The sequence below is a fragment of the Macrosteles quadrilineatus genome, unplaced genomic scaffold (assembly GCF_028750875.1).
Source record: "Macrosteles quadrilineatus isolate MER2022 unplaced genomic scaffold, UCM_ALF_1.0 Scaffold_3__2_contigs__length_128488019, whole genome shotgun sequence".
Lineage (NCBI taxonomy): Eukaryota > Metazoa > Arthropoda > Insecta > Hemiptera > Cicadellidae > Macrosteles > Macrosteles quadrilineatus.
The window spans coordinates 5579809-5606574 of record NW_026542596.1 but is presented as its reverse complement, the minus strand read 5'-3'; the positions used below and the strand labels follow the sequence as shown (position 1 = coordinate 5606574).

Genomic DNA, 26766 nt, shown 5'->3' with positions numbered 1-26766 from the left:
GTGAAAAATATTTTTGAATTTCTTGTAAACACTAACAAACAACTTAATTGAACTGAAGAGCTACATCGCTTGCACTTTCAAAATTCAAACTCGCAGTCTCGCAGATGAATCATTCAGAATCATCAACACGGGGCAGGATCAAGGTAGCCAACGTACGTCCAATAAGGAACAAAATTTCTCGTAAACGAAATTCCAACAAGCTATACCGCTAATTGATTATTGATTTCTTAAAATAAGGCATGTTTAGCCATGGTTTAACCTTGTTTAATCAAAGTTGATTAAACAAGAGATCATTCTCAAGTTATAACAAAGTAATGTTTATAATTACCAGGAAAAAGAGCGACACAGAAGTTGAACATTTTTGAGAGAACCACCCACAAGACCTCTCACAGACAGACTACAGTTAGAACACACTGCCCTTGCCCAGTCACTGAGACTAACTAGCCAGTGGCGGCACATGATAGCACACACGCTGCAGTTTTGTTATTCAATTTGGACTGTAATTAAATTGATCACCAACCGTGGACAGTAAACGAATAAACTAGGAAAACTGAAATTCCTATTATAATACCTACCTAAAAAAATATTTAATTTAACTGGTTTCAGTTATTAGTCAATTATTATTAACTTTTACAATTAAATACATTTGGTTGATCATAAGAAGACATAACGAAGTAAGCGATACTCTTGGAAGTTTGGTGGAGGAAGCTGTGTTCAAGAACCAATGATCTCTGAGTAAGGGTCATTAGATGCTGCAGCACTGAAAGCAGACTTGGCTTGTAGGGGTGTATGGGAGGTTCAGTTGGAGGCATTATTTGATGTACGTGTCGTTGACATTGATGCTCCATCGTACTTGAACATCCCATATTATAAAGTATTGGAGAATGCTGAAAGAGAGAAGAAAAGAAAATACTTGACACTAACAGAATCAAGAGATGCTTCTTTCACCCCACTAGTCACTTCTATAGACGAAATTCTAGGCAAGGAGTCCCAGACTTTGCTCAGGGCAATGGCAGAACGACTAACAGAAAAATGGAAAAAACCTTACAGTGTGGTGATGAGCTGGATAAGGGTAAAAACCACCTGGGCGACATTAAGGGCCAGCATCATGTGTCTAAGGAGAATAAGAAAGAAGTGGAGGACCCTTAGAGAATTTGAAGAAGGGGCTGGAGTACCAGCATTTTATTAATTTAAATAGCATTGTTTATTTTTGTATGTTAACTGATTGATTTATAATCAATTTCTTTTATTACTTTTTCACTTTTGAAAACTGCTAAACACAATCAACTATCATATTTGTTCCTAGATGTTTTTTTCTTCCTAAAATCTTCCCATGTATTTATTCACTAAAGATTTTTTCACTTAAGAGTTTTTGTCTGCATACTGTCTACTTATTTTCTATTGATCTTTAGTGTAATCTCTGTTTTGTTATTCTTTCCCATATTTTAATAATATGCTAAATAGGAAGTTAACTCCATAAAAGTTAAAATATTTTTTGTCAATGTTGTATTAACTTTATAGTAGCCTAACATACTTTCACAAAAATTAGCAATGAATTTTGTTGTGATGAACAAATAACTTTTACCAACCTAGTAAAAGCTAGTATATCACCTGAAAAAAAAAACAGCACTAAAATAAGGAGCATTTGACACTAAACAATTCCAGGTATTTTAAACTTTTGTTTGGATTAGTTTATCTACTTAAGATGCAGGTAAAAACATATCTGTTCAGCTCTTATTTCTTCTGGTTCCAACCATTATAAAACCAATTCAGGGGGTAATGACGAGTGTTTCACATGTATGAAAGATAACACTCACGAGTGGCAGAATTGGAGTGAGTGAGTGTCTTAGGTGAGTCACCAGAAGAAACAGTCTTCTCTAGCCGTGATGTGACGTTCTCTAACCTGGTCAATAGAGAGTTGAGCTCAACGGCAGGGGAGAGAGGGTTGTCCTGGCCTGTCAAACAAACACAATAATTGTACTGGCTGGAAATCACCCATATATAATATAAATACCAAATACTGTGATTGAAATTGTAGTTCGGTATAGAGACTAATGAATAGTAAAATACCCCCGCTGCAGCAAACCTGCAGACTTAGCGAATTTCCATTTGCCTGATTGGATTTAAACTAAAATGTCTCCTTAAAAATATCACATTTAGCCTATTCCCTGTTTAAACAGAATTACTGTAGTTTAATGAGTACTTAGGTTTGCTGCAACAGGGAGGGTAAAATGTTTTTTTTAATGTAAAATGTTAAAAGGTACTGTGGTTTAGTAAGAAATTAATGTATTTTCCAAATTTGATCAAAATATGTTCATAAACAAGCAAACTACAACAGTTGACTTATTCTCCATAAGAATAACATGAGAATTTTAAAATTACAATTTTTTTGAATTTTCTCCGTAACAATTAGGCGCATAATAACGCTTTAATATACTAAATTATTTGTTTTTTTTAAGCTCTACAAAATGGTTTAAAAAGAAATTGTGAAATTTTGTGTTTTTACGGTCAAAATGGGAAAAACCTATTTTTACCCCATAAAACCCTCCATAAACCCCCGTTCCCATAGTCCGATCATGCTGGTTCGCGAACTCATTCAAGTTTATCCCGCCTTACACCTTCAAACCAAATTTCATCAAAATCGGACAAAAATTACTCAAGTTATCGTGCGGATGGACACACATATATATATATATTAATAATTGGAAATATTATAACAACATTAAGTACCCTTTTAAATTCATTTTAATTAAGAAACCACATGTTTCGACACTTAGGTCATAGTCATGCTTTTTTACAAATACAATAACAGAGTAATGAAAAGAATAAATATAGTCATATGTTAAGCTAACTTAAAATTTAGAGGATCTTGATCTATTCTTTGTTTAATTTTGCGTATATTATATAATATTTCTGTTTTATTGCAATTGTAGGATTTTTTCGAATATCGGATTTGTTTTGTTGATGTTCATGGTGTTCAGTAAATTTTGAGGAAATCTTTTGTAATTTGTGTATATATGAAAATCTTCCTTGACATTTAATTTTGTTTTATTTCTTTCATATTCTAGAATTTCTAAATTTTCAATATAATATATTGAAAAAATATAAATGAAAATTATATATATATATATATATATATATATATATATAGATATATAAAAATTTGAACGAATGGTGTTTTTGGCCTCTGGGGACATCAAAATGAAAAAGTAAATCGGTCCCGGGCTTAGGTCTTACCATGAGACCTACGGTAATAGCTACTTCCCTATAGGGAAATTCGTTAAAAGATAAGCATTGGAACCACGGGGCAAGCCCAACAGGAAAAAAATCTTTCTTATTGTTTTGTTAAGGTGTGATGAGAGCATGAATCCCAAATTGTTGAGTTCTAAGGTGCTATAGAATGCGTTTTAATTCTAACTAAACGTTATGTAGGTCTACAGAAGAGTTAGATTACCAAAATATGATTATCTGATCTTCTGCATTATCCAACCCTCCTTAAGAAAGTCCAGTCTTAAGGAATTGTGTTATATTCCTGTTATTTCCTGTGTAGTGTGTACACTGTAGGAGATACATTTAGACAACCCTGTGTGCCAACCCTTATCTGTACTCAGAAGATATGCGCCAATATTTACACACCTGTACTGTCTGTTTTGGCATGGAACATTAAGCTTCTCATACCTGCATACCTCCCTTCTACAACTTAGTCTTAGTCGCAAACTAGCCTGAAGAAATGTGAAAAACAATCCCAGCGTCTTAGTAGAAACAAAATGAACAGATAGTAGGTAGTGGTTGAGTGAATGAGTGAATCGCTGTGTCTTTTTTTGACAGTTACAGTAGTGGTGTTTTTACTTTATCAGCTATTTTTAAATTCTATAATATGGTTGTGGCTTCAAAGCAGACAAATAGTGGTTCAACAGAAAACGAATTTATTTGATGACAAAACTTTGCTTGATGATCACCGAAGCTGGTTCAGGTTGGACAATCAAAGTTCTACTGCACACTGATAGAACCATCAATCATGATAACGCTTAAGTGAGTTAAATTTTTTTTATTTACAAACTTTCAAATTATTACGGTAAAATGAAATGGAACAATTTATTAAAACTACTGCTTTACTACTGGTAATACAAATAGGTATAAGCACGCTATGAAATTGTCCAAAAATTTAAGTCATCAATATCCAAACACTCAAGCTTGCTGGATGCTGGACAAAACTACACCTTAGCATGCTGCAAACTTTATGATACGATGATAATCAGTTCTAAAAGATATCTAAATGTAACGATGCAATCTTATTCCAGCTTTACGTATATGAGCAGTTGAAAATGTCACTTTTAATGTTCAAATGTTCAAATATATGTGCCTTACCTAATGGGTACAAACGCTCCTTTATTGGCTTTTGGGGATCAGCATTTGGGTTAATTGGGCTGTTAAAGACAATGTAGATAACTTTATTGGTGGTTAAATCAATTACCCAATGGATGTTTGTGAAGGGGTTTAATATGGTTTTATACAGGGTGTCCCGGAACTCTCTACCAATGTTTTAGGGCATTGTTCCTGGGTAAGAAACATATCTAAATATCATATTTAAATTGTCCGGAAGTCCTTAGTTACTCAGATAGCCGCCATTTTGTTTTTTCACTTATTAATTTTTTTCTGAAAATTGGTTAAACATACGAAGTTGAAACTTTGCACAAACATTTATGACAATTAGACAAAGCTACAAAAAAATTATGACGATTTTTCAAATTCATAAAACAAAATGGCGGCTGTTTAAATTTTGTTTCTTAAATTACTCGAAAACCGTTGATGTTACAAAAATTTTACAAGGATAACTTTTTTAAGGCAATTTTATTACAAATCGATCGACACCTTAATCTTTAAGAGTATTAACTGAGATATGACAGTTTTAGTGATACGTGACCGCCGGATATTAGTTGCAGCGCATGCTGAAAGCGGTCACGTATCACTAAAACTGCCATATCTCAGTTAATACTCGTCCAATCTTAAAGATTAAGGTGTCGATCGATTTGTAATAAAATTGCCTTAAAAAAGTTATTCTTGTAAAATTTTTGTAAAATCAACGGTTTTCGAGTAATTTAAGAAACAAAATTTTAAACAGCCGCCATTTTGTTTTATGAATTTGAAAAATCGTCATATTTTTTTTTGTAGCTTTGTCTAGTTGTTATAAATGTTTGTGCAAAGTTTCAACTTCGTATGTTTAACCAATCTTCAGAAAAAAATTAATAAGTGAAGAAAACAAAATGGCGGCTATCTGAGTAAATAAGGACTTCCGGACAATTTAAATATGATATTTAGATATGTTTCTTACCCAGGAACAATGCCCTAAAATATTGGTAGAGAGTTCCGGGACACCCTGTATATTATTGAAACTACTCTCATTGCAAAGAATTGTAAACTATCAATTTTAAGTCCCCAGCTCATTCGTATAGTACTAGAAAGAGAAATGAGGTTATCCTGCCACATAGATTAAAGTTTTTTAAAAAAAAACCAACCTACATAGGATATACTTTTCTTAAATATATTCCAGAAAACATAAGAAAAGAAAATAATTTAAATAAGTTCAGGAAATTGCTGAAAGAATATTTAATACAACTGGCCCCTTACTCCATAGAAGAATTTTCCACCTCCCAGATATAACCTACTGTAGATATAAATATTTTTGTTATTACTTTTCATTTTTGCTTGGTTAATTGTAAATAGTAGATTTTAATTAGATTTAGTATTGTATTATACAGGGTGAGTTTCTACTTAGCGTGTTAACTTCGCCAGTAGGTTCTACTCACTAAAAGGAACAAAAAAGGTCATATAAACCCATGTCCGGTTTTCAACAGTTTGGCTGTAATAGGGGATTTTGTGTTTTTCTTATTTTATTAGACTTTGCTCCACAATTTATGTAATAAAAACTTAACCAATAACTTTAGAGAGTTATAGTTAAAATCATTGGAAAGAATATTAAATTTGATATAAATTAAAGGTTTCATTCAACAATTATACCATTACATAGTCCACGTTATATCCAAAATAAAGTAAAAATGTCATTAAATTAATTAATTACGAAAATGTTCATGAGCCCACTTTGATACATAAACCTGCATTTATGCAATGTTGAAATGCATAAAAAACTTGGCCATTTAATAATCTTTCAAATGATATGCTATTCAATACTATTATTGATATAAACCAGTGAGAAATTACTAATAAACTACAATAAAACACGGTTTACAGATTTTGTTTTTGCACAGTTTTACTGTTGATAATAATTACTGTATACTCCATGTTGTATTTTATTAAACAATCTGATAAGATTTGTACATTATTTTAACTTTTAAATATTTATTTAAATTATCTGAATTAATAAAATGTATAAACTCAAGGTTTTTCACATTTTCAAAGATGTAGTGTGTTTGATTCTTAAATGCTGTATAATTAGTTTTACCTTGTGCTTGATTAAGTCAGCTTTTATTGATTTGTCATCTATAGCTAGATAGCTCAGCTGCTTAAACATACCTTGTTGAGTAATTTGCTGTTTTAACTTTATATTTCCAAGTTCCAAGTCAATTAAGAGTTTTTCAACATTTATTAAACTATGGAGCCTTTTACCAATCAAGAGTATGCCAACATGATGAATACAGTAATTATTATTAACAGTAAAAACTGTGTCAAAACAAAATCTGTAGGCCGTGTTTTATTGTAGTTTATTAGTAATTTCTCACTGGTTTATATCAATAATAGTATTGAATAGCATATCATTTGAAAGATTATTAAATGGCCAAGTTTTTTATGCATTTCAACATTGCAAAGATGAAGGTTTATGTATCAAAGTGGGCTCATGAAAATTATCGTAATTAATTAATTTAATGACATTTTTACTTTATTTTGGATATAACGTGGACTATGTAATGGTATAATTCTTAAATGAAACCTTTGATTTATAGCAAATTTAATATTCTTTCCAATGATTTTAACTATAACTCTCTAAAGTTATTGGTTAAGTTTTTATTACATAAATTGTGGAGCAAAGTCTAATAAAATAAGAAAAACACAAAATCCCCTATTACAGCCAAACGGTTGAAAATCGGACATGGGTTTATATGAAGTTTTTTGTTCCTTTTAGTGAGTAGAACCTACTGGCGAAGTTAACACGGTCAGTAGAAACTCACCCTGTATATGACGCTATTTACTGTACAAACTATGTACAAAAAAATGAATAACTATGACTATGACTATGGTAATATTCAATTATCAAATAATGTTAGAACAGACCAAATTACTGAAATGATATTATTTGAATGTAGATTACTGAAACAAAATGTAGAGTAAATACTGTTATAACTGCAGTTAATAAAATTACAGATCTCATAATTTATTTGTCAAAACATTATGAACTCTCTTGTTAAATATAATTACGATAATTTATTGATTCTTGTAGATAGCTTTCCAACCATTTACATTGTAGTAACTAAAGAATATTTGGTATCGAACATAAATTCTTACACTCTGGATATATGTGTTTACTGGGTTGAAACAGTGTCTATCCTTAGGGCTCTACCGATTGGTTTTTAAAGTTCCCATATTAATGTAATGGAGTTCGTTCTAAATCAAATCAACGAAATATAATCAACTTAAAGTAAAACTATTTCAACCAAGAAAAGCAGGAAGAATAATAATTATTATGTTTGATTGGCTTTGATTATATACTACAATATTAAAATGTGTCATCAATAAGCTATTGTACTTGCATTATCTTACTAATATTATAAATGTGAAAGTTTGTGTGTTTGTTTGTTTGTTTGAAGTCCAATCACGCATTAATTACACGACGGATTGGGCAGAAATTTGGTATGATGATAGCTCACATTCCCGATTAACATATAGGCATATTCTTATCTCAAAAATCCTTTCGGGCTCCGCCCCAGTGGCTATGGAGTTTCCCATGTTAACCTTATGAGTACTCATATTTAAATGGAATTAAAGAATTTAGTCAGCTGTTTCGACTAAAACGGTTGGTTCTATGATATGCAAAAGCATTAAAAGTTATAAGATTCACCAAGAGGGTGCAGCACTATTATTTTTTTCATTTATGAAACCAGCTAATTTGAAGTAAGCAGCAACAAAAAAACTGTGACACGCTATGAGAACTTTCTGTTTACAGTTATGTTTATGTTTTTAATTTCACGAATAATTTGTCATATTTTGTGAATCTTTAATAATTTATTTTTTTTCTTCTATTGTTTGGGCGAAGTAGTAGAACATTATGGCTATGGTAGATGTGTAATACTATGGTATACCATGAATTGAAATAAGCAAATTTTATTATAGGCCAAATGTGTCCTCCCCCATTGCAAACGCAAAGCTTGAGTATTTAACTGTACTAAGCATTTTATACTTATATGCCAATCCCATACGAAGGACGGGTACTCTGCTAGTATTATTACATATTAAAGTTTTTACTAATAATTTTAAGCGATGGTGCGAATTGTCTTAAATAAAATTTACAGGCACAGATAGAAATTTAGTATTAGTGACATATTTTCCAACCTATTTTCACAGAATTAGACAAAGCAAGTTTGAATATTAATGATAAGTTTAAGCTCTAATATTCAAATAAGTCTCAATTCAATGTCTGCAATGAGTGTACAGCCAGTAGTCCCAGTGAAGAGAAGTTGCAAATGTTTATCAACCTCGAGAGCTATCTCAAAGAGATTTACTGGTATAAATTCATGCAGTGAAGCAGAAACGTTGATTGTTTGCCAGCTGAGGAAGCGAGAGGATCCATTCAGCATGCAGCTGATCTGAAATGTGTCCAAATCACTGCGCCAAAGTGGGCAATCAAAGCAGCGGCTCGGCAATCTGACACTTTGATATTTGGAATCGGAGGTAAGGAAATCTTTGAGCTGATATTGTCACCAGAGTGGAGATAAGTGATAAGATTTTGTTGATACTTTGGTATAAATTATGAATAAACTAGCCACTCACTAGTCAGTCATGACTAGTGACTAGTTAGTATAATTGATGTGGTATTCCCAGATTCAAGAACAAATAATTAATTATGTTGTTTACCTTTTGTTGCCAGGTTCTTGATGAAATAATTAATGTTAAGCTCTTTGTACATTTTGCCACAAGTGTGGCATCCTCAGGAGCTGTGTCTGGTTTCTTCTTACATCACTATCACTTAGTCACTAAAAACGCACTATCCTATTTTATTTACACTTATTTACATATATCCAAGGACAACAGCCAGGCAGTCGGACAGCAACATATGTAGCACCCCCGGTCCGCACACGCGCTCGCACGCACGGATTTCCATGCTCGCGCCTTGAATCACCCGTGAATGAAAATAAGTGTAAATAAAATAGCATAGTGCGTTTTTAGTGACTAAGTGATAGTGATGTAAGAAGAAACCAGACACAGCTCCTGAGGGTGCCACACTTGTGGCGAAATGTACATAGAGCTTAACATTATTATTTCATCAAGAACCTGGCAACAAAAGGCAAACAACATGACTAGTTAGTAGTTATTACTGACTAGTCACTAATAACTCAAAAATGTAATAGTAACAAGATTTATTTTAATAAATCTTGTTACTATTCTGTCGTTTTTACAAGCCTTCACTTTCTGCTTCATCATGCAATGAATTTTTTTAAATCTTAAAGTCAAGAGGGAATTCTCGGCTACAGAAACGTCACCTAGCCTGAAAGACCCATTCTTTATTGTTTTATAGAACGATGGAGCCCAAAATGTGGGCTCTGTAACACAGGACTAGAATTGCCATTAGAGTTACGGTAGCTGAAATAGCCTCTTTTGGTTGTTAAATAAACCTTGCTGCAAGAATATAATTTAATCAAATGGTTAGCTAAGTACTATATTTATATTTTTACTGCCAACATTCATAAACGATTAACCTCTGGTTGCAGCCTCTTCAGGGTCCATACTAAAAGTTACATGAATTTTACATTAGTAATATTGGTAAATGATATAGATAAATTACACCTTAATATGAGGAACGACCAAAAAATGCACAGATTGTGACAGATTGCGTATAGGATAATAAAAATGTTGTCTTGGGGGAAAATTTGACAAAGTGCCATAAACAATGCACCTCTAGGATAAAGTCCTCCTCTTGTCCGTTGTCCCTAAAACTGGAGCAATACTTGCAAACACTTGGTCAACATAATTATTGACGCTGTTAATCCACCTTAAACTTATAATTTTCCTTCAAAATACATCTGATGGGGAATAAATCGGCTCATACAAGGGAAAGAAATCCAAGCTGATCAGAAACACATGTCACAAAATGGAGACAGACACATCTGTTTGGGGGGGGGGGGGGGGAGAGGGGGAAAGAAGTGGTTGAAAGGAAGAGAAAGGTTCAGAAGAAGTGATTGATGAATTAGGGTTTACTTCTAAGGAATCCATCAAAAACCTCTTCAGCCTGGAAGTCAAAGATAGTGGAGTCTTGTCTATGGTGGTAGAATAAAAAACTATATTTTAGAAACAATACAAAAATTGTGTGTGCACTTTAAACTCTGAAGCATCGGTAAACTAGTTGTACGAAATAAATCTTACACTACCTACTAGTTTAGTTTTAATATGCACTAAAGGATTTCAAACACACATATATCCTTAAACGGTACTCTATTATTTTGTCTCAAAATAATTAAATATTATTCAATGATTTCATCATTTATTTTGGGTCTTCCCTATCCTACAAAGGGAGAGTTTTATCAGTACTGTTTTTTAATTGTCTTATTTGATTTAACATTGACTACACAATACTACTGAATATTGTTGATTAATTTGTTACTTTATGGCTTTTTTATGTGATGTAAGTATTATTTTCAGTTGCCAACTCAAGATCCGCCATTTTGAATAAACGTAACTTTTAACAAGATAAAGAGTTTAATACATAATTTGAAGAGGTAAATAATGTCCCAATTAGTAAGGTTATACCATCCACACTTGCTTTAATATAATGAAAATTTTTATGTTTCATAATTAATTAATTGTATCACAGTTTATGGCCTTTGGCAAACAAAAATTATTTTAAATTGTGTAAATTCCATTATTAGGTAGAGAGATTAAGATGAGAAGATATTAACACAATATTTTTATTATTAAGATATTTTTTTTTTAAATAAAGCTGCTCAATGCTTACCCTAATTATTCTAATGAAGAAAAACACTATTTCCAAAACTGGTATCATTGATTAGATAAGGTAAGGCAAAAACAATTGGTCAAAGTAGGCTATTATGAAATTATAAACATTTAACTTCCTCTAAATTTCATATTTAAAATATTAAACCCCAATACTGGTAATAGAAAACTCATTTCCGTACCCTCAAGGCTGTGATTGAGAAATTTGATAAGAACCAAATACTGAATCTAGATCCATTGAAACACTGAGATATTCAATGAGCATGTGCCGTATATGTAAATACAGCCAAAGAACAAGAGCACAACACAAAGATCCATTATTAATAACAGACTTGGATAGTTAAAACGCTCGCCCAAAGATAAGCGGGCATAGACTTGTTAAAAAACAAAGTTATGCTGGGTAAATAATTAGAGTTTCCATCTTAAAATTATTTTTCCAGTAAACAATGCGTTGTAATACATATTAATAGATTTTGGTAAAACTTGTTTTCTGGTTAATTTTATTCTAGAAATAAGGATCTTCATGGTTTGTTGATGATGTAAATGGATGCCTGGAAACAATCTTGTAATTTGTATTAAATTTTAAAACTAATGTTGGTGTAAATTATGTAGGTTTAAATCATTTACATGACATGTTTAGTTTGATTATTAATACACCAGATTTCTTAAGATGATTCATGAACGATTAATAAAACTGAGAATTCATTAGGATCTCAAACAACAGAGAACATATAACAGTCGATAATTGCTATCTTACAGCTTTTCCTGGAAGATTGGCATATGTTCACAACACTCATGCATGAGGCAGGGTTTCAATGGTTAAGGTATTTTTAATTTTTAATTTTTTTTTGCTCAGTCAATCTCAATAAAAGGAGATTTGTTCTGCATTTATTGTAATTTATTTCTTCATAGTTATATCTCAATTGACAAAAACATTAAAGGGCCGGTTTCGGAGCTCAGGACTAACGCTATTCTTGGACTAAAATCCAGTTGAAACCAGTTTTTATTCTAGGACTAAAAAATTGGGTTTCGGAGCTCGAGGATAAGACTACTTTCATGGGGTTCGGAGTCACGGGTTACTTAATCCTCCAAGAACTTAGGATTTTTAAGTAACTTTAAACTAACCGCTTTAATTTACATGGCAACATAAAAAATTATAACAAATAGACCATCTTAAAACTTTATAAAATAAATGTGCTACATACAAAAACTTAATACTTCTCTCCAAAGAAATTCAAAGAATTAATAAAAGTAACCTGGCTATTCCAGAAATGCTAGGGTATACGCACATAGTGAATCAATAAGTCAATCTTTATTTGCCATAAGGATACATTTACATATCATTGACAAAGTCTATTTGCAGTTTTCAAACCAAGTCTTAACATAAACAACAAAATACTCTTATAGGCCAAATATTACAACATTCACTATTTACACCATTGTTTAGTTGGTTCTGTACCAAAATGAAAACCTAACTAAAGGACAATTTATCCCAGTTTAAAATAATCATCCAGACAATAAAAAGGGTTTTGAAGCAGATAATTATAAAACATAGCCTTAAATTTGTTAATTGTATAAATATTTATACTATTTTTTACTGAATTATACAATTTAATTGATAAAATTATATGGCAATTACTAGTTTTACTAAGGCGATGGGATTCTAACAGCGCAGTATTTATAAAACGAGTATTGTGACTGTGATTATTAAATTGAAGATATTGAGGGTTTTTAATATATAAACAATCAGTTCATAAATGAACAAATTTAGATTTGCAGATCTATAGAAAGAGGTTTGCAATGATCAGGGTGTGTCCCAGTCATAGCTATTAAAGCCCTTTTTTGGTGAATCAAAATTTCTTTTATTCTACCACTACCACCCCAATGCACCAATCCGTATCTCATGAGTGACTGGAAGTACGCAAAATAGGCCGTCCTTACATATTTCGTAGGAACTTGATTTACAAGACAATTTAAAAAATGTAGACAATCTTGAAGATAAATCATCTATATGAGCATTCCATGTGAGTTGATTATCAATATGAAGGCCCAAAAATCTTACAGCTGTGCTATTATTTAGATCACAGTTAGTGGGAATTGTAAGAATCTTGTTTTGGGTTTTTTTTCTTCGTTTAGCAAAAAGCCATTAGCATTAAACCAATTTGATGCTTTTAGCTTTGTTTCATGGACAAGATTTTTAAGCTCTGTTAGGTTGTGGCATCCTCATCTTAAATAATTGATGTAACTAATCACAAATGATATTGATCAAATGTAGTCCAGACTCTTTTAACAGTTTCCACAACACACATTTTAAAACAATTTTCTAACAATATGGAACCATTAGGGACCAAACTTAGTAACTAAATGTAAGAGATGAGAATGAAAAGTTATGTAACAGGCACATTACTCGACCTCTTAACTTTTAACAACTGAAACAAAACTTCAACTTCCCCAGCTAGTATTTTGTCGCTAAAATGTATAAAACCGCACTTAGTCACTGTATTGATGAAACAATATCCGAATGAGTCAGTATACATGCATTCCTGTGTGAGTCGGAGTATCCCAAGATGAGTAAGAGATAAAAATAGTGTTAACAGGCCAAGGTTCATGTTGTCACAATCACTGACTGAATGGTTTATATCTTCTCCTGTTAATATGGGTTTTATTGGATAAAGATTCCTAACACCTAGAACACTCTCCTTGAATAAGAGACTTGTTTCTATATTGGTTGACCCACAGCTGACAATTGGTTCTAAACCACTAAACAGGTGTATATCAAATAGTAAACTCTATTAGTGATTGGCGAGATTTGAACTTGAAACAGATGTTTTTGCTCTAATCATTAGATCAGCTGTGTGCTTACTGTGTATATTCTCTTTTAATCTATCCACATTGACGTGAGGTTTCCTTTTTTAACCAAACTGAACCAATCATTTTTCAGAAAAATGCAAATTGAAAAAAAAACATATTTCAATACCAGTTTGTATATTTATAAGTAACATTCATTAATTTTAAAGGCCAAAATACACCCCTGAAAAAGTTTTTCCAGATTGACAAATTAAGAAAATATTTCAAATGAAACTTGGTAGTGCCATATCATTAGTTAGAGGGAACTTGAGACAATCTTCGTCAAAATAAAAACAAGCCATTGGTTTGTATGTTATTTTCAATTATTATGTACTTTTCCTTGGGATTGAGAAATATTCAGTAAGAATACATATTGGATTGAAAATTAACCGATAAATAATTAGACAGGAATAGATAGAGCCTATTATCTTATAGGCTATTCAAAAGGTTTTGAAACTTATCTACACGTGGAACATTTTTTGTATCAATAACTAGAACGTTTTCAGTATTAAAAAATACAACTATAGTTTTTAAAATCACGTTACAATCCACAAAGTATTACATTTGCTATTATCATTTTCAATTACATGAGATCAAAATAATCAAAATGAAAAACCAATTGGTACAAACCAATTAAGCATAACCTAACACAAAATAATTTCTGAGAAGAAGGATTAGATCCTAATAAATCACAAACAATACGCATTAATGAGCATTCTGGAAACATAAAGTATGAACTGAAACGCACATGCAAATACAAACAATTATTACCTCAGTAATAAGTGAGCGGCCTAAGAAAACAATTAGATCAAGAGAGATACAATAACAATGGAGTCAAACAACAGTTCTAGCTGCTGTTTCCCACATACTAGAAACTGAGAGCTCTCATGCTAGAGAGCGCCGGGCTAAAGATAATATTTTGGCGCCTGGCCCGCTCCCCCGCAAAACACCCAGGTACGTCATCGTACTACTCCATACACCTGCGTTACAATGTCAAGATTTGAAAACGTCCTCTAGTGGTTGTGTTAGGGTGTCCAGCCAGCAATAAAAATAAATTCAAGGGTAATTACAGATTTCCCAAGTTTGAATATCAAAATATCCAAGTTAAAAATTCCCACTTAAAATATAACTAAAACTCTATGGTACTGTAGTACTAATTTGATACAGAGAGGTATTGGGTTCAAGGAACCTAAACAAGTTCCACCAATTCAAGAAGATAAATAATAATAAAAAATCAAATAAAATTTATCAAAACCATTAATTATGTATCGTTCTTTTCTCCCTGATAAAACTTGTCTAACAATCCTTCAAATACAAGCACCTTATTATTTATTTATTTTTTTATTCCACCAAGTGCTAAAGTGAGGTGAAATAAAAAACCCCCTTCTGAGCTTATGATGCGCTCTGGGGCGGAGAAGACGGGGACGCACCAAACCACAGTTAACAACACTTAAGTATTCAATCCAGCATTGGTTTGTTCGGTCCGTAATTACCAAAATCTAATGGAAATTCAAATTTTGAATCCAATACAAAATAATCTCGAAAGAGTCCCGAATTGATAATCCGGGTAGTGTTTATAAAATATGATATAGAATCTATTGACACGCTCACACACAATATCTTGAATATACATGAAAGGCAAACCCCACTGAATGATTTGATGATCCATGTCAAAAATATTAAGCCTCAAATTTAAGGGGGTTCCTGTATGGTGTGTATGTAGACGGGGGTTTAACAAAATTCTAAATGTAAGTGGGGTTTAGGAAAGGCTATTTCCAATGAAATTCGACTATGTCAATACATACATAGTCGACTATGTACATACATGAAATTTGACTATGTCAATACATACATAGTCGAATTTCATCGGAAATAGCCCTTCTTAAACCCCACTTACATTTAGAATTTTGTTAAACCCGTCTACATACACACCATACAGGGACCCCTTAAACTAAATTTTAGGCTTTATATTTTGGGACTGTATATGCTAAACAAATCCTTGGATCTTAAGTCTAATGGGATATCATTAGTGCGGATTTAAACTATCTACAACTTTTGTATTTAAAGTGTTGAATGTAAATTTATAAGTATTATCATATATATATATATATGTGTTCGTCCGGACGATAACTTGATTAATTTTTGTCCGATTTTGAAAAAAATTGGTTTGAAGGTGTAAGGCGGCATAAACTTGAATGAGTTCGCGAACCAGCATGATCAGACCATGGGAACGGGGTGTAACCGATCGTGATTCGATTGTCAATGCCCCTTCGTGTTTTTTGTAATGTAAGTCCGTTCCGTGTTATCGTGTTTTGTATATGTTTTATTTATTGAACTTTGTTTGTTAACGACCTTCGAATGAAGTGATTACCTGACACCTTGAGGCCTGAGGATGGTTCAAAACAAGAACCGAAACTAGTTGCCTAAATCAGCAACAACGGATTACTATATGCAGGTATTGTAAACCATTTTAAGTATATTACAGTAATCCGGAGGCTAAACAACTATTTTAAAATAAAAATATACAACAAGCTGATACAAAATATCCTGAAAATACTTTTAAATCTAAATTCTACAAATGGCTTTTGAACCCCTTTTTATTCTCTAAAAGATTTTTTTGAATGACTTTTATTAATTTTTAAGTAGAGCTAGCAAATTTACCAAATTACTGTTGGATTTAGTTGGTTATGTGGTTTAATAACTTCCATAATTCCAAATGCCAGGAATTTTTCTTAACAATAAGATTATTTGGTTGTAATATTGAAATATGTATTGTAATATGTCTCCTTGTGTGTAGTTAGCTATATTGTATTCATTAACTGACTATGCTAATTTTGGTAGTTTTATGACATTGTCAATAATTTGTAAAAATTTACAAGACAATAAACACATTTCATTTCATTTCAATACATCATGTTGTTAATACTTTCTATTGTGTACGGTACATTTTTTAACTGTACTATTCATTATTAAAGTTTTTACCTACCTAGTAATTGTTTTTCTTGAATAAACCACAAACCACAGCTAACAGTAACATTTACAGACCGTGAAATATCTCATAAATTTATAATCCGATTTCAAAAATTCTTTCACAAAAAACTTTTTGTTTTCGTGCCCATTCATTTGATATGAACAAGGGATTTACTTGCAATTTAAAAATTTTAAGTGAAGAGTAGGGGGAGAAAGGAGGCGAATGGGAACTTAACGTTGAATTCACAACAGTTGGGTCCTCTAGGTCAATAGACAATTCCCGCAAACTGCATATTTCTATCTATTGCAGTTTTACATAAATAAATAAGTGTTTTTTCACAAGTTTAAAAACACCCTGTAAACAATCTAATCAGCAAGATGAAGAAATAGAGGAAATAAACTACAGTAAAGGTTGAACATTTTAAAATTATTTAACAACTTAAAATATCAGATATAACAAGTAAACATATTATTTAAATTATCTGTTTGCAAGCTAAATTATTCTATGATTTGTATTCAAACATTTGCATAAAAAATTTTAACAAATAATCCACAAAACAAACCGAGAATCTTTGTCATCAGACAGCTAACAAATCATTTGCTGTTTCAGGCTCTGTTGGTTACTGGAACAATATTTATCTCTCATCACTGTAAAAACTCTCATCATTCTACGATTCTAAACAATAGCTTTTAAAAACAATTATACTTTTTTTGTTTCGTTGTTTTGATAAAAATAAAAACTGCAATTAAGGCTGATAGAGGCTTTTAATTAAAGCTCTTTTAAAAAAGTTTTGCAATTAGGTAGACAAAGAGATTGTGTCATTTTATGCCATTTTAAATTTATATTGTACAGTTTTGACACATTTACATTATTAAAGGTAGTACAGTGTCAAAGCTTACCGATTCAGAGAACTTTAAATTCACCTGGTTCTCCTGAAACAAAAAAAGTACTGTAAGGTTACAATTTTATAGAAGGCCAAGTGCTAGACTTATTTATTTTGAGATATTTGTAACCATTAATAATAGGCTATGGTTGGTTACGCCTAGGATACAGGCGTATCTCAGGTTTAGGCAAAGTTTGTTAGATTAATTGTAATAAAAGTAGGCCTTATTTCACATATTCATACTTTAATATTACTTAATATTCTTTTAAATTATTGATGTAATACAGAGATTTAGCGAATTTCCCACATGGGGAATAAGCTTTTACCGTAGTACTCATGGTAAGACCTGGACCCGGGACCGCTTTAATTTTATGTTTTGAGGTCCCTAGAGACCAAAAACACCATCCGTTCAGATTCATATATGTGTGTGTGTCCGTTAGCGCGATAACTCATCAAAAATGATTTGATGAAATTTGGTACAAACGTGTAAACCTACGTTTATTCGAACGAGTTCGAACGGAACGGGGGTTTATGGGGGGTTTTATGGGGTAAAAATGGGGTATTCCCATTTTTTACCCTAAAGACAAAAAATTCGCAATTTCTTTTTAAACCCTTTTGTAGAGCTTAAAAAAAAAGAAATAATTTAGTATATTGAAGCACTGTTGTATGCCTTATGGTCAAGGAGAAAATTAAAAAATAGTGCAATTTAAAATTCCCATGTTATATAATATAATATATTCCCATATATAATAATATTTCTTGTACTTGGTGGCGTTCTATGACTTTTCTTTGTTCCCATAGTTTGCATATCGGTTCTTTCAAGGATTACTCAAGAAATACACTACTGTGTCAATTCTTTTTCTTATTTAGTGAAATATATCAAATTGACCAGGCTGGCTCACTTTCTTCCATTGAAATATGTACACAACTCCAAATACAAATAGTAATTATGTAATTTAATGATTGTAGCATGCCTTTCCTTAAATGCAACTTAAATATATAGCCTACAGCAATTTAATTACACACTTGATCATAATGTTAACAGATATATTCTTCATAAGGATAACATGGGAATTTTAAAAGCCACTGGGGTAGAGACTTTTCAAAAATGTAAGGTCAGTTTGCAAATCTATGCAATACGCTCTTTCCAATGAGACGTCAATGGTCAAAATCGGATAAGAAATGGCATAGGAGTTCAAAGGACAAATTTCTTGTTGGCGTATTAATTATATAGATGTGGCTCTTCTTACGGTGGCTGCTTATAACCACTTAAATACCATAAATAAATGACAGACTAAGCTGAGTTGAATGTGCTTATGTCAACAAGAAACTGAAGAGAAAATTACCTACATTGAGACTGGAGTCAAAAGCAAAAGGACGAAGAGAAAAATCTCACACATTAAAACATGAGTTTTTTTTTATTTAAAGATTCTGAAATTTCTGGAGAAACAACCTTTATAGAGACAAGTGCCCAAGGACTGGGAGAAAATCTATTTGTGTGTCGTAAAATATATCTTCTAAAGGCAAAGAACCGAGAAGAAAACAACCAATACTGAGACCAGAAGCAAATGCTGAATGAATAAGGGAAACCCATATTTAGTAGGGCCATAAAATGAATCTTCCAAAGGTAAAGAACTGAGGAGCAAACAACCTATATATTAAGAACAGAGAAGCAGCCAAAGGACTAAGGGACATGTCCTTTTAAAGCCATAAAATGAATGTTCCAATGGTAAAAAAACTCGGGGAGCGAGCTGGTCTAGTGGTTAAGGCCCCCCGAATCCCGTCAAATCACTAATGGATTTTATCTAAGTGATAATGTCGTAACCTCTAGGTCTAGCCTGAAGTAATGTGAAAAACAATTCCAGGCTCGTGCCTAGCGTCCTAGGAAAAAAATTGTAAAAAAACTGAGGAGAAAACACCAGAATTGAGACCTGAGGGAAGGGATTTAATTTGAATCAGGTCTGGCCAAATTACAAGCTGACAGTTCTTGTTTGTACAATAATGGCCAACTGAGAAGAATCCTGTCTCTCATCAGCTTCCATTAACCTCCCCAACCCTTCGTTGCTCACTTCCCTCTTCTCCCTGAACCAAGGTCCTGTTTGCTTAATGTTTCCATTTACTTGTAAATGTCATACCTAATCTAATGTTTGTCCGTTGTTACAAAACTAAATCTAAAAATATGTAAAACAGTTTAGTTTTTGTTTCCACCAACAAAATAGGCTGGAACAGTTTTTGTGGGATAAATAATTTCAACACTATGCATTATAATGTATGAGAGTTTTTTTTTTATCATTCCATTATACCTTATACGAGTTATTAAAATACAAGTACTTTCATTACAAAAATGCCACTCTCGTAGACACAATCAAAAAAAGAGAACAATACCTAACTTAATTTAGTGTATGTTAGTATAGTTGCTTAAGATTCATTCTAGTATCCATACATAAATAAAAATCAATAAACATTAAATATAGGAATTGATCAATTAGTCGATGAAAAGGCAATTCGGTATTTCTTGTTAAATTTTACTTTTACTCTCGGAGTGATATTTTCTCTTACAGCTCAATCTAACGAAATGGCAATCACAGAAAAGGAAAAGACTATTGCAATAATGCATTCATAGTATGTTGCATGAGGATAAATCAACCACAATTTTATTTAGTACAAAAGGTGTTGTATAAATTAAAATTTATTTTAAAAATTGACATCTTACTACACATTGTAGTCTGCTATAGTTCGGCCGCTTAGAAAACGACATGCGCGCTAATGCTAAACCACTGCTGGAGGAGGTCGCTTTCTAAGCGGCCGAACTATAGTCTGCTGTACAACAAAGAATAATATGATATAACAATTTTACAAGTTGGTTCAAACCTAATTATGATTATTGTTATAAAGGTGGTTTCTTATAATGTTAATAGAAAATTTTATATCTGTCAAAGATATTAGATATAGAACTTGATTTTCCAAATTACATTTCTTCCAAAATTGCTGGACTTCTTTAGGAATCGTCCCTCTTGAACCAATGAGTAGTCCATAAACTTGAAATTTTGAAATTTTATATTTATTTATTTTATAGTTTTATCATAAAAATAGCTAAACACCACTTACCACAAAGGCTAAAAACTCATAATTGAGTTACATGTGTGAAAGAATTAAGTTAAAGACTTTATTTAACCCTTTCACCTCTCTTGTTGGCAGTGAGACGAAATCGGATGTTTCGCAACCGTATCATATTACGGCTTTAAAAAAATTTGGGAAATGTTTTTTTATATTTTTTTTTATTAGTGGTCTATAACTTTATTTGAAGTTAAATTACTGGTAGGCTTAATGATCTGCATAATAAATTAAACCTAGGCATGAGGGCGGAGCCCTAAAATGAAAGAGGAAAGGGTTAAATGAAAATGAAGTTAATATAAATGGAGCCAATGTAAAAATTGTAGATCGTCTTTTTGTTGCCAAGGGGTAAATACATATTTAGCTAAACCTCAAAACTGACCGGATATTGACAGTGAGAATCCTGAGGCTTGTGTGCAGGTCTGGTGTAAAATTATATGGAATGAAACCAATACTATTCTATTATATTGAAAATGTTATTGAACTTGCTTTTCTACTAGGGGACCCGAGCACAAATTTCACATTTTAATGTCAAAATTGCTCCCAAATAATGCAATTCAAAGATTATTTTTGTTTAAGCCAGCTATTTAATTGAATAAAAAACTTATTTACAATAAATAAATATGTTAGTTTTATATATACACCATACATGACTTAACTACCTCAATTAGGTAACAATTATAAAAATGTAGCCTATTTAAAATCCATTTTCATAAACTGTTTTGTCTCTTGTTTACAATCTGATTGTATTTAAACACTCAACCAAAAGATCAGCTGTTAAATTACAATCAAAATTCTAAAGTAGTAAATAAAAATCACTGATTTTGAAAGTGAACTCGTAGAAATAAATTAAACGCAATAAAAGCTCAAAATAAAATGACCTGTTTCGTTACCATTCGTCCCTCCGCTGGATAACAAGCTTTAAAACGACACCTCAAGCGAACAAATTAGGTAAGCAGGACAGATTAAAAATGGTGTTAAAGAGAGAATCCTTATTTATTAGGTATATTATAGATTGATGAATGGATTATCATAAAAGAGAAATATGCTAATATTGTATTTGAATCTAAGTCTATCTTTGAGAGAAACATGGTATCAAGCCAGGGATATAAGATGGAGGCTCACCACATAACTACAGCTGTAGTCTACCAAGGTATATATTATGCATGTCTGTGTCATTACTGTTCCCTAGACTGGTGATATTGCCTGCCTTGCACCGCCCTCATTACACATGTGTAGCTGACTTACACAATTTCTTTTACAAAACTGCTTTATTCAGTCATGCAGTTTTAAGTACATATGACTAGTGTAAATAGTAAGAGTAGTTACATAAAACATTAACATGTTAAAACAAACGAAAAATGTGTACATAATAAAAAAAAAATAAATAATACACAATTGTTGTAGGCTACTAATAGGGTAAAAAATTTACTTTAGTGAAAAAGCAATTAATTATCAAAACATTATTATTATGATGGAGAACACTTGGTTTCGAATGTTATTTTATACACAACTGTTGTTATGTGTCTAAGTTTTAATTTTTATCGACAAGTAATGAAAAACGGATATCCAATGTATGTATGTATGTTGTTTAAAGATTTCTTTTTATGTTATTAATTTGCAAACTATATGCCTAACACCTTCTTGTATTATACATATGTTTGTGATGGACAGTTTTGAAATGTGAAGGCTATAAACAGTCATAATACCCACAGTGAGCATCTTTCTCTAAATTAAGCTTTCGTATTGCATTATTTGAAGGAGTAACATTTTGTTTAGGTTAAAGTTCGCCATTGCAACATATACATCAAAACCGTATCAAATTTAACCAATTTCCATAACCAAAATTCAAACCTCTTCATGACCCTTATGATATTATCTCACACTTACCAATTAGTTATGCTTATGTATTCCAACATATGTGTGCATTTGTGGGTCTAATGGGCATTAGACATTTTACACAAATTAAAACTAGAGAGCAAACATACACAAACACACACTTCAGCATATAGTCCTACACAAAATCTACACTACTGTTAAACATCCAAGGAATAGGCTAAGACCGAGTGCAAGAGAGAGCCTGGGACCAATCTAGGGCAACAGTTTGACTCCTTTTATGGGAGAAACAGTCACCAGGCTTATCCCGGGTTACCACATGGAGTAGTCTTTCCTTCGCCTTCTGACACACCGGTGATTAGGCCTAGGTGGGGAATTATTGAAGTAAAATATGTGCTGATTATTACAAGGAATTTAGATCGGTGAATTTATTTCCTTACTAGACATGTTAAAATGTTTTAAAAGTATTATAGAGGACTCTTATAACACAAATGTTGTAATTTCGGATATTAAATTGGAATAAAAACTAGTACATTACATATATTTATATCAGGTATGTCATATTTATTTGTAAAGAAAGTGTTTTGTATATTTACAGTGAAGAAGTAAAGGCGGTTTCACACTGGCGTCCGCGGACGATAATTTCGTCCGCGGACGGATGAAATGATTCGGATGGATGCTACGCGCCCCCTTCACATTGCGAGCTACGTTTCAAACGTCCACTCATTCGCGCATGCGCATAGGGAAGTTGGCCATTCCTACTACAATCATAGATTAAACATACTTCCTCTTACAAATCAGTGGAGGTGTGCAAACTGTCTGAGCCTTCTGTCCCATGGTGTCAACCCGGATTTTCTGTTCCGTGGCTTGATTGAAGTAGTGATGATAGTTTACGACGAGGTTGTACTTTTGTACTCATTATCAAAAAGGAGAAAGTGGGTTCATCCGATTAACAGAAAGCGGCAGCGATTTGGTGAATCATTGTAATAATGCAAATAATCATATTAATACAAATCATTGTAATAATGATTTACTGTACAGTAATTCGTATAAATATACATGGTTATTGGTTAGGATATGTACTATCTCTTTGGAGTTTAGTCGCAATTTCCAACCAAATTTTATCTTTCTCTTGATGATCTATATAAATTTCTATAGTTGTATGCTAGATAACTGGGTGGGCACGGACAGCCTCAATTAATTCAGCCATAACAAACAACAAGGGAGAACACGAAACAACAACTATAGCTCGGCCGCTTAGAAAACGACCTGCGCGCTAATGCTAAACCAATGCTGGAGGAGGTCGTTTTCTAAGCGGCCGAACTATAGATGAACACTATGGCTGTAAACACAAACTACTAAACACTGTGATGCGAGTGACACATGCCTCGCTGAGAGCTACACGTGGTTTGGTGCTCTGTCTGCGCATGCGCGAGGGCGTGATCGTCCGCAGACGTTTTAGAAAAATCGCTCCCGGAGCGATTCCGCCAAATCGTCCACGGACGAATTTCTGCATCCGCGGATGGACGCTACGTTACAATGGGCGGTGTGAACGGTCCCATCTGATAACATGGACTGCGATTTATTTTCGCATCCGTCCGCGGACGAAGAAATCGTCCGCGGATGCCAGTGTGAAACCGCCTTAAGTCATGAATACTGTAGCCTACTTGCTATGTTTATATCCTAAATCTTGAGAAGTTCAAATAATTAATTTTTAAATCTATTTAAAAACCTCTTCTATTACTTGTAACAAGATACTTTTAGTTAATAATACCGCCGCCGCAGCAAACCTGCAGACTAAGCGAATTTTCATTAGGCAGGAATTCCACTAAATTATTCCCTAAAAATTGTCAGATTAATTTCCTATTCAAATATTATAAATTTTAATGAGTACGTAGGTTTGCTGCTACAGGGAGAAAATAAGGTGTGTTTTTATTGAAATATTGATACATTAGTATAAAGTAACTTTCCAAATTTTATTAAAATATGCCCATGGATAAGAAAGCTACAACAGTTTATTTATTCTCCATAAGAAAAACATGGTAATTTTAAATTTACACTTTTTTGGAATTTTTTCTGTAATCGTTAAGCATTCAACAACGCTTTAATATACTAAATTGATTGTTTTTTGAGTTTAACAAAATGGTCTGGAAAGAAATTGCATAATGTTATGTTTTCAGGATGAAAAATGGGAAAAACTCATTTTTACCCCATAAAACGCCCCATAAACCCCTGTTCCCATAGTCCAATCATGCTGGTTTGCGAACTTGTTCGAATAAATGTACATCATCACTAAAAAAAATAATAATAATAAAATGGAAAATGTAGGTATCATGTTTATACTAAATTTCATAAAAATCGGATCATTTTTGCTCGAGTTATCGTGCTAACGGACACACACACATATATAAATATGGTATATTGTCCGCGAGAGAAAAGAAGTCCCCTGAGCTCCGGCCTATTCGTAGTTTGAAGGCGTTACGCTTGAACGTTTCGCGCGACAATTAGAGCCGTCTTCACTCTGCTCTGTTAGTTGTTATGCTTAATTTTTGTATGTAATATCAGTATGATTTTTATGAATCTATGTCATAATATTTTTTGGCATAGTTATACTATCGAAGGAAACCCATTTTCTAGTGTTACTAAGGCAAATTAATGACTTTTCTACTTTATGATTTTTGTTTAGTTAAATGTAACAATACCAATAAAATACAATACTGTACAATAAAATCCTTTTTAAATCAGAGTTTGCAAGCATTAATCCCAAATAATTAGTTGATCCATGAATATACTTACGGTGAATGCATATTACCGGTACATAATATAAGTACTCGAGTACAGCCAATAGAGATCGATGGAGTACAGAAGTTTCAATAGCATTCATCAATAAACAACTTATTATTAAAGTTTACCACGAATTTTAAAGTATATTTAAATATTGTATACACATTATTTAAAAGCATTAAGTTTTATTCATAAATAGTTCTTTCAAAATGTAAAATATTGAATAAAATAAGTAATTATTTAAAGAGGCATAAGTAGTAGTACTAACATTTTTGAAACTAATTTTAAATAAAAAATGTTAACATATATCTAAAGTGAGTTATGGTAAATTTACCTGTTGTGTTTCTTGATCGAACATGTTGTTTAACTTTTGCCCAGACAAATTCTATGGTATTTAAGTCACACATGTAAGGCGGAAGTCTTAAAATGGTGTGGCCTTGTTGTCGTACCAAGTTATCAATTTTGTAAACTTTTTGTGGTGGTTTAAGTCTTTCAATGGCTTCAAAAAGTTCTGCTTTCCTAGTTGTATTTTGTTCATAGTCTTCGCCGTGTTTTGACAACCACTCAACCATTACTTTCTTTGTTGAAGACTTATTAGGGACTTTGTCTTCCTGTTCTCCATGATACGGAGCGTTGTCAATGACTATGACTGAATTTGGCGGTAAATTTGGCAATACACGTTCCCTAATCCATTTTTCAAAGTTGGAAAAATTCATTTGGCCATGGTAGTCTCCTTTGGCACTGTTTGCCTTATAAATAAGCCGACCCCCCTGCAAAAACCCTTCGTTTGACCCAATGTCTACGACAATCACGCGGTTTGACGCGTTCATATCAGGTAACACACCATCGACGTCTACACTTTGCCAACATTTCTGGAACGTTAAATTACTGTCTATCCAAGTTTCGTCCAGATAGAAAATTTTCCTTTTTTGTTCCCTTAGCTTTCTTATCCCTCGCAAATACTTAAACCTCCAATTAACAATGTCGGGCCTTTCAATCAAACATTTTCTTTTGGAACCACATTTCTTCCACTTGAACCCCATATCTTTTAAGAGACGCCGAAGTGCCCATTCGCTCCATTTAAAATTTATTCTTTCTCTCAAAACAGGTAATAGTTTTTTACATGTAGGGACAATTTTTTTGTTCGTGTAAA

At 32.5% G+C, this 26766-nt stretch overlaps 2 protein-coding genes across 4 annotated transcripts in view; both read right to left on the bottom strand.

The window, feature by feature from the left end:
* The window catches only part of LOC128988690 (adenylyl cyclase-associated protein 1-like), an 89192-nt gene that overhangs the window by 13939 nt on the left and 48487 nt on the right, over positions 1-26766 (bottom strand). For 2 of the 3 annotated variants that reach the window (XM_054410236.1, XM_054410234.1), the window contains one exon: positions 1818-1955. The gene's annotated coding sequence lies outside the window, so the exon portion shown is untranslated. Of the gene's footprint in view, positions 1-1817; positions 1956-14796; positions 14911-26766 lie in introns of those variants that run through there. The other variant, XM_054410235.1, reaches the window with a different exon arrangement.
* On the bottom strand, positions 1792-26656 carry LOC128988514 (uncharacterized). Its single transcript, XM_054409870.1, has 2 exons — positions 25948-26656; positions 1792-1955 (listed from the first exon to the last, which is right to left on the bottom strand). Exons 1-2 carry the CDS (start codon positions 26654-26656, stop codon positions 1792-1794), a joined length of 873 nt encoding a protein of 290 aa, XP_054265845.1.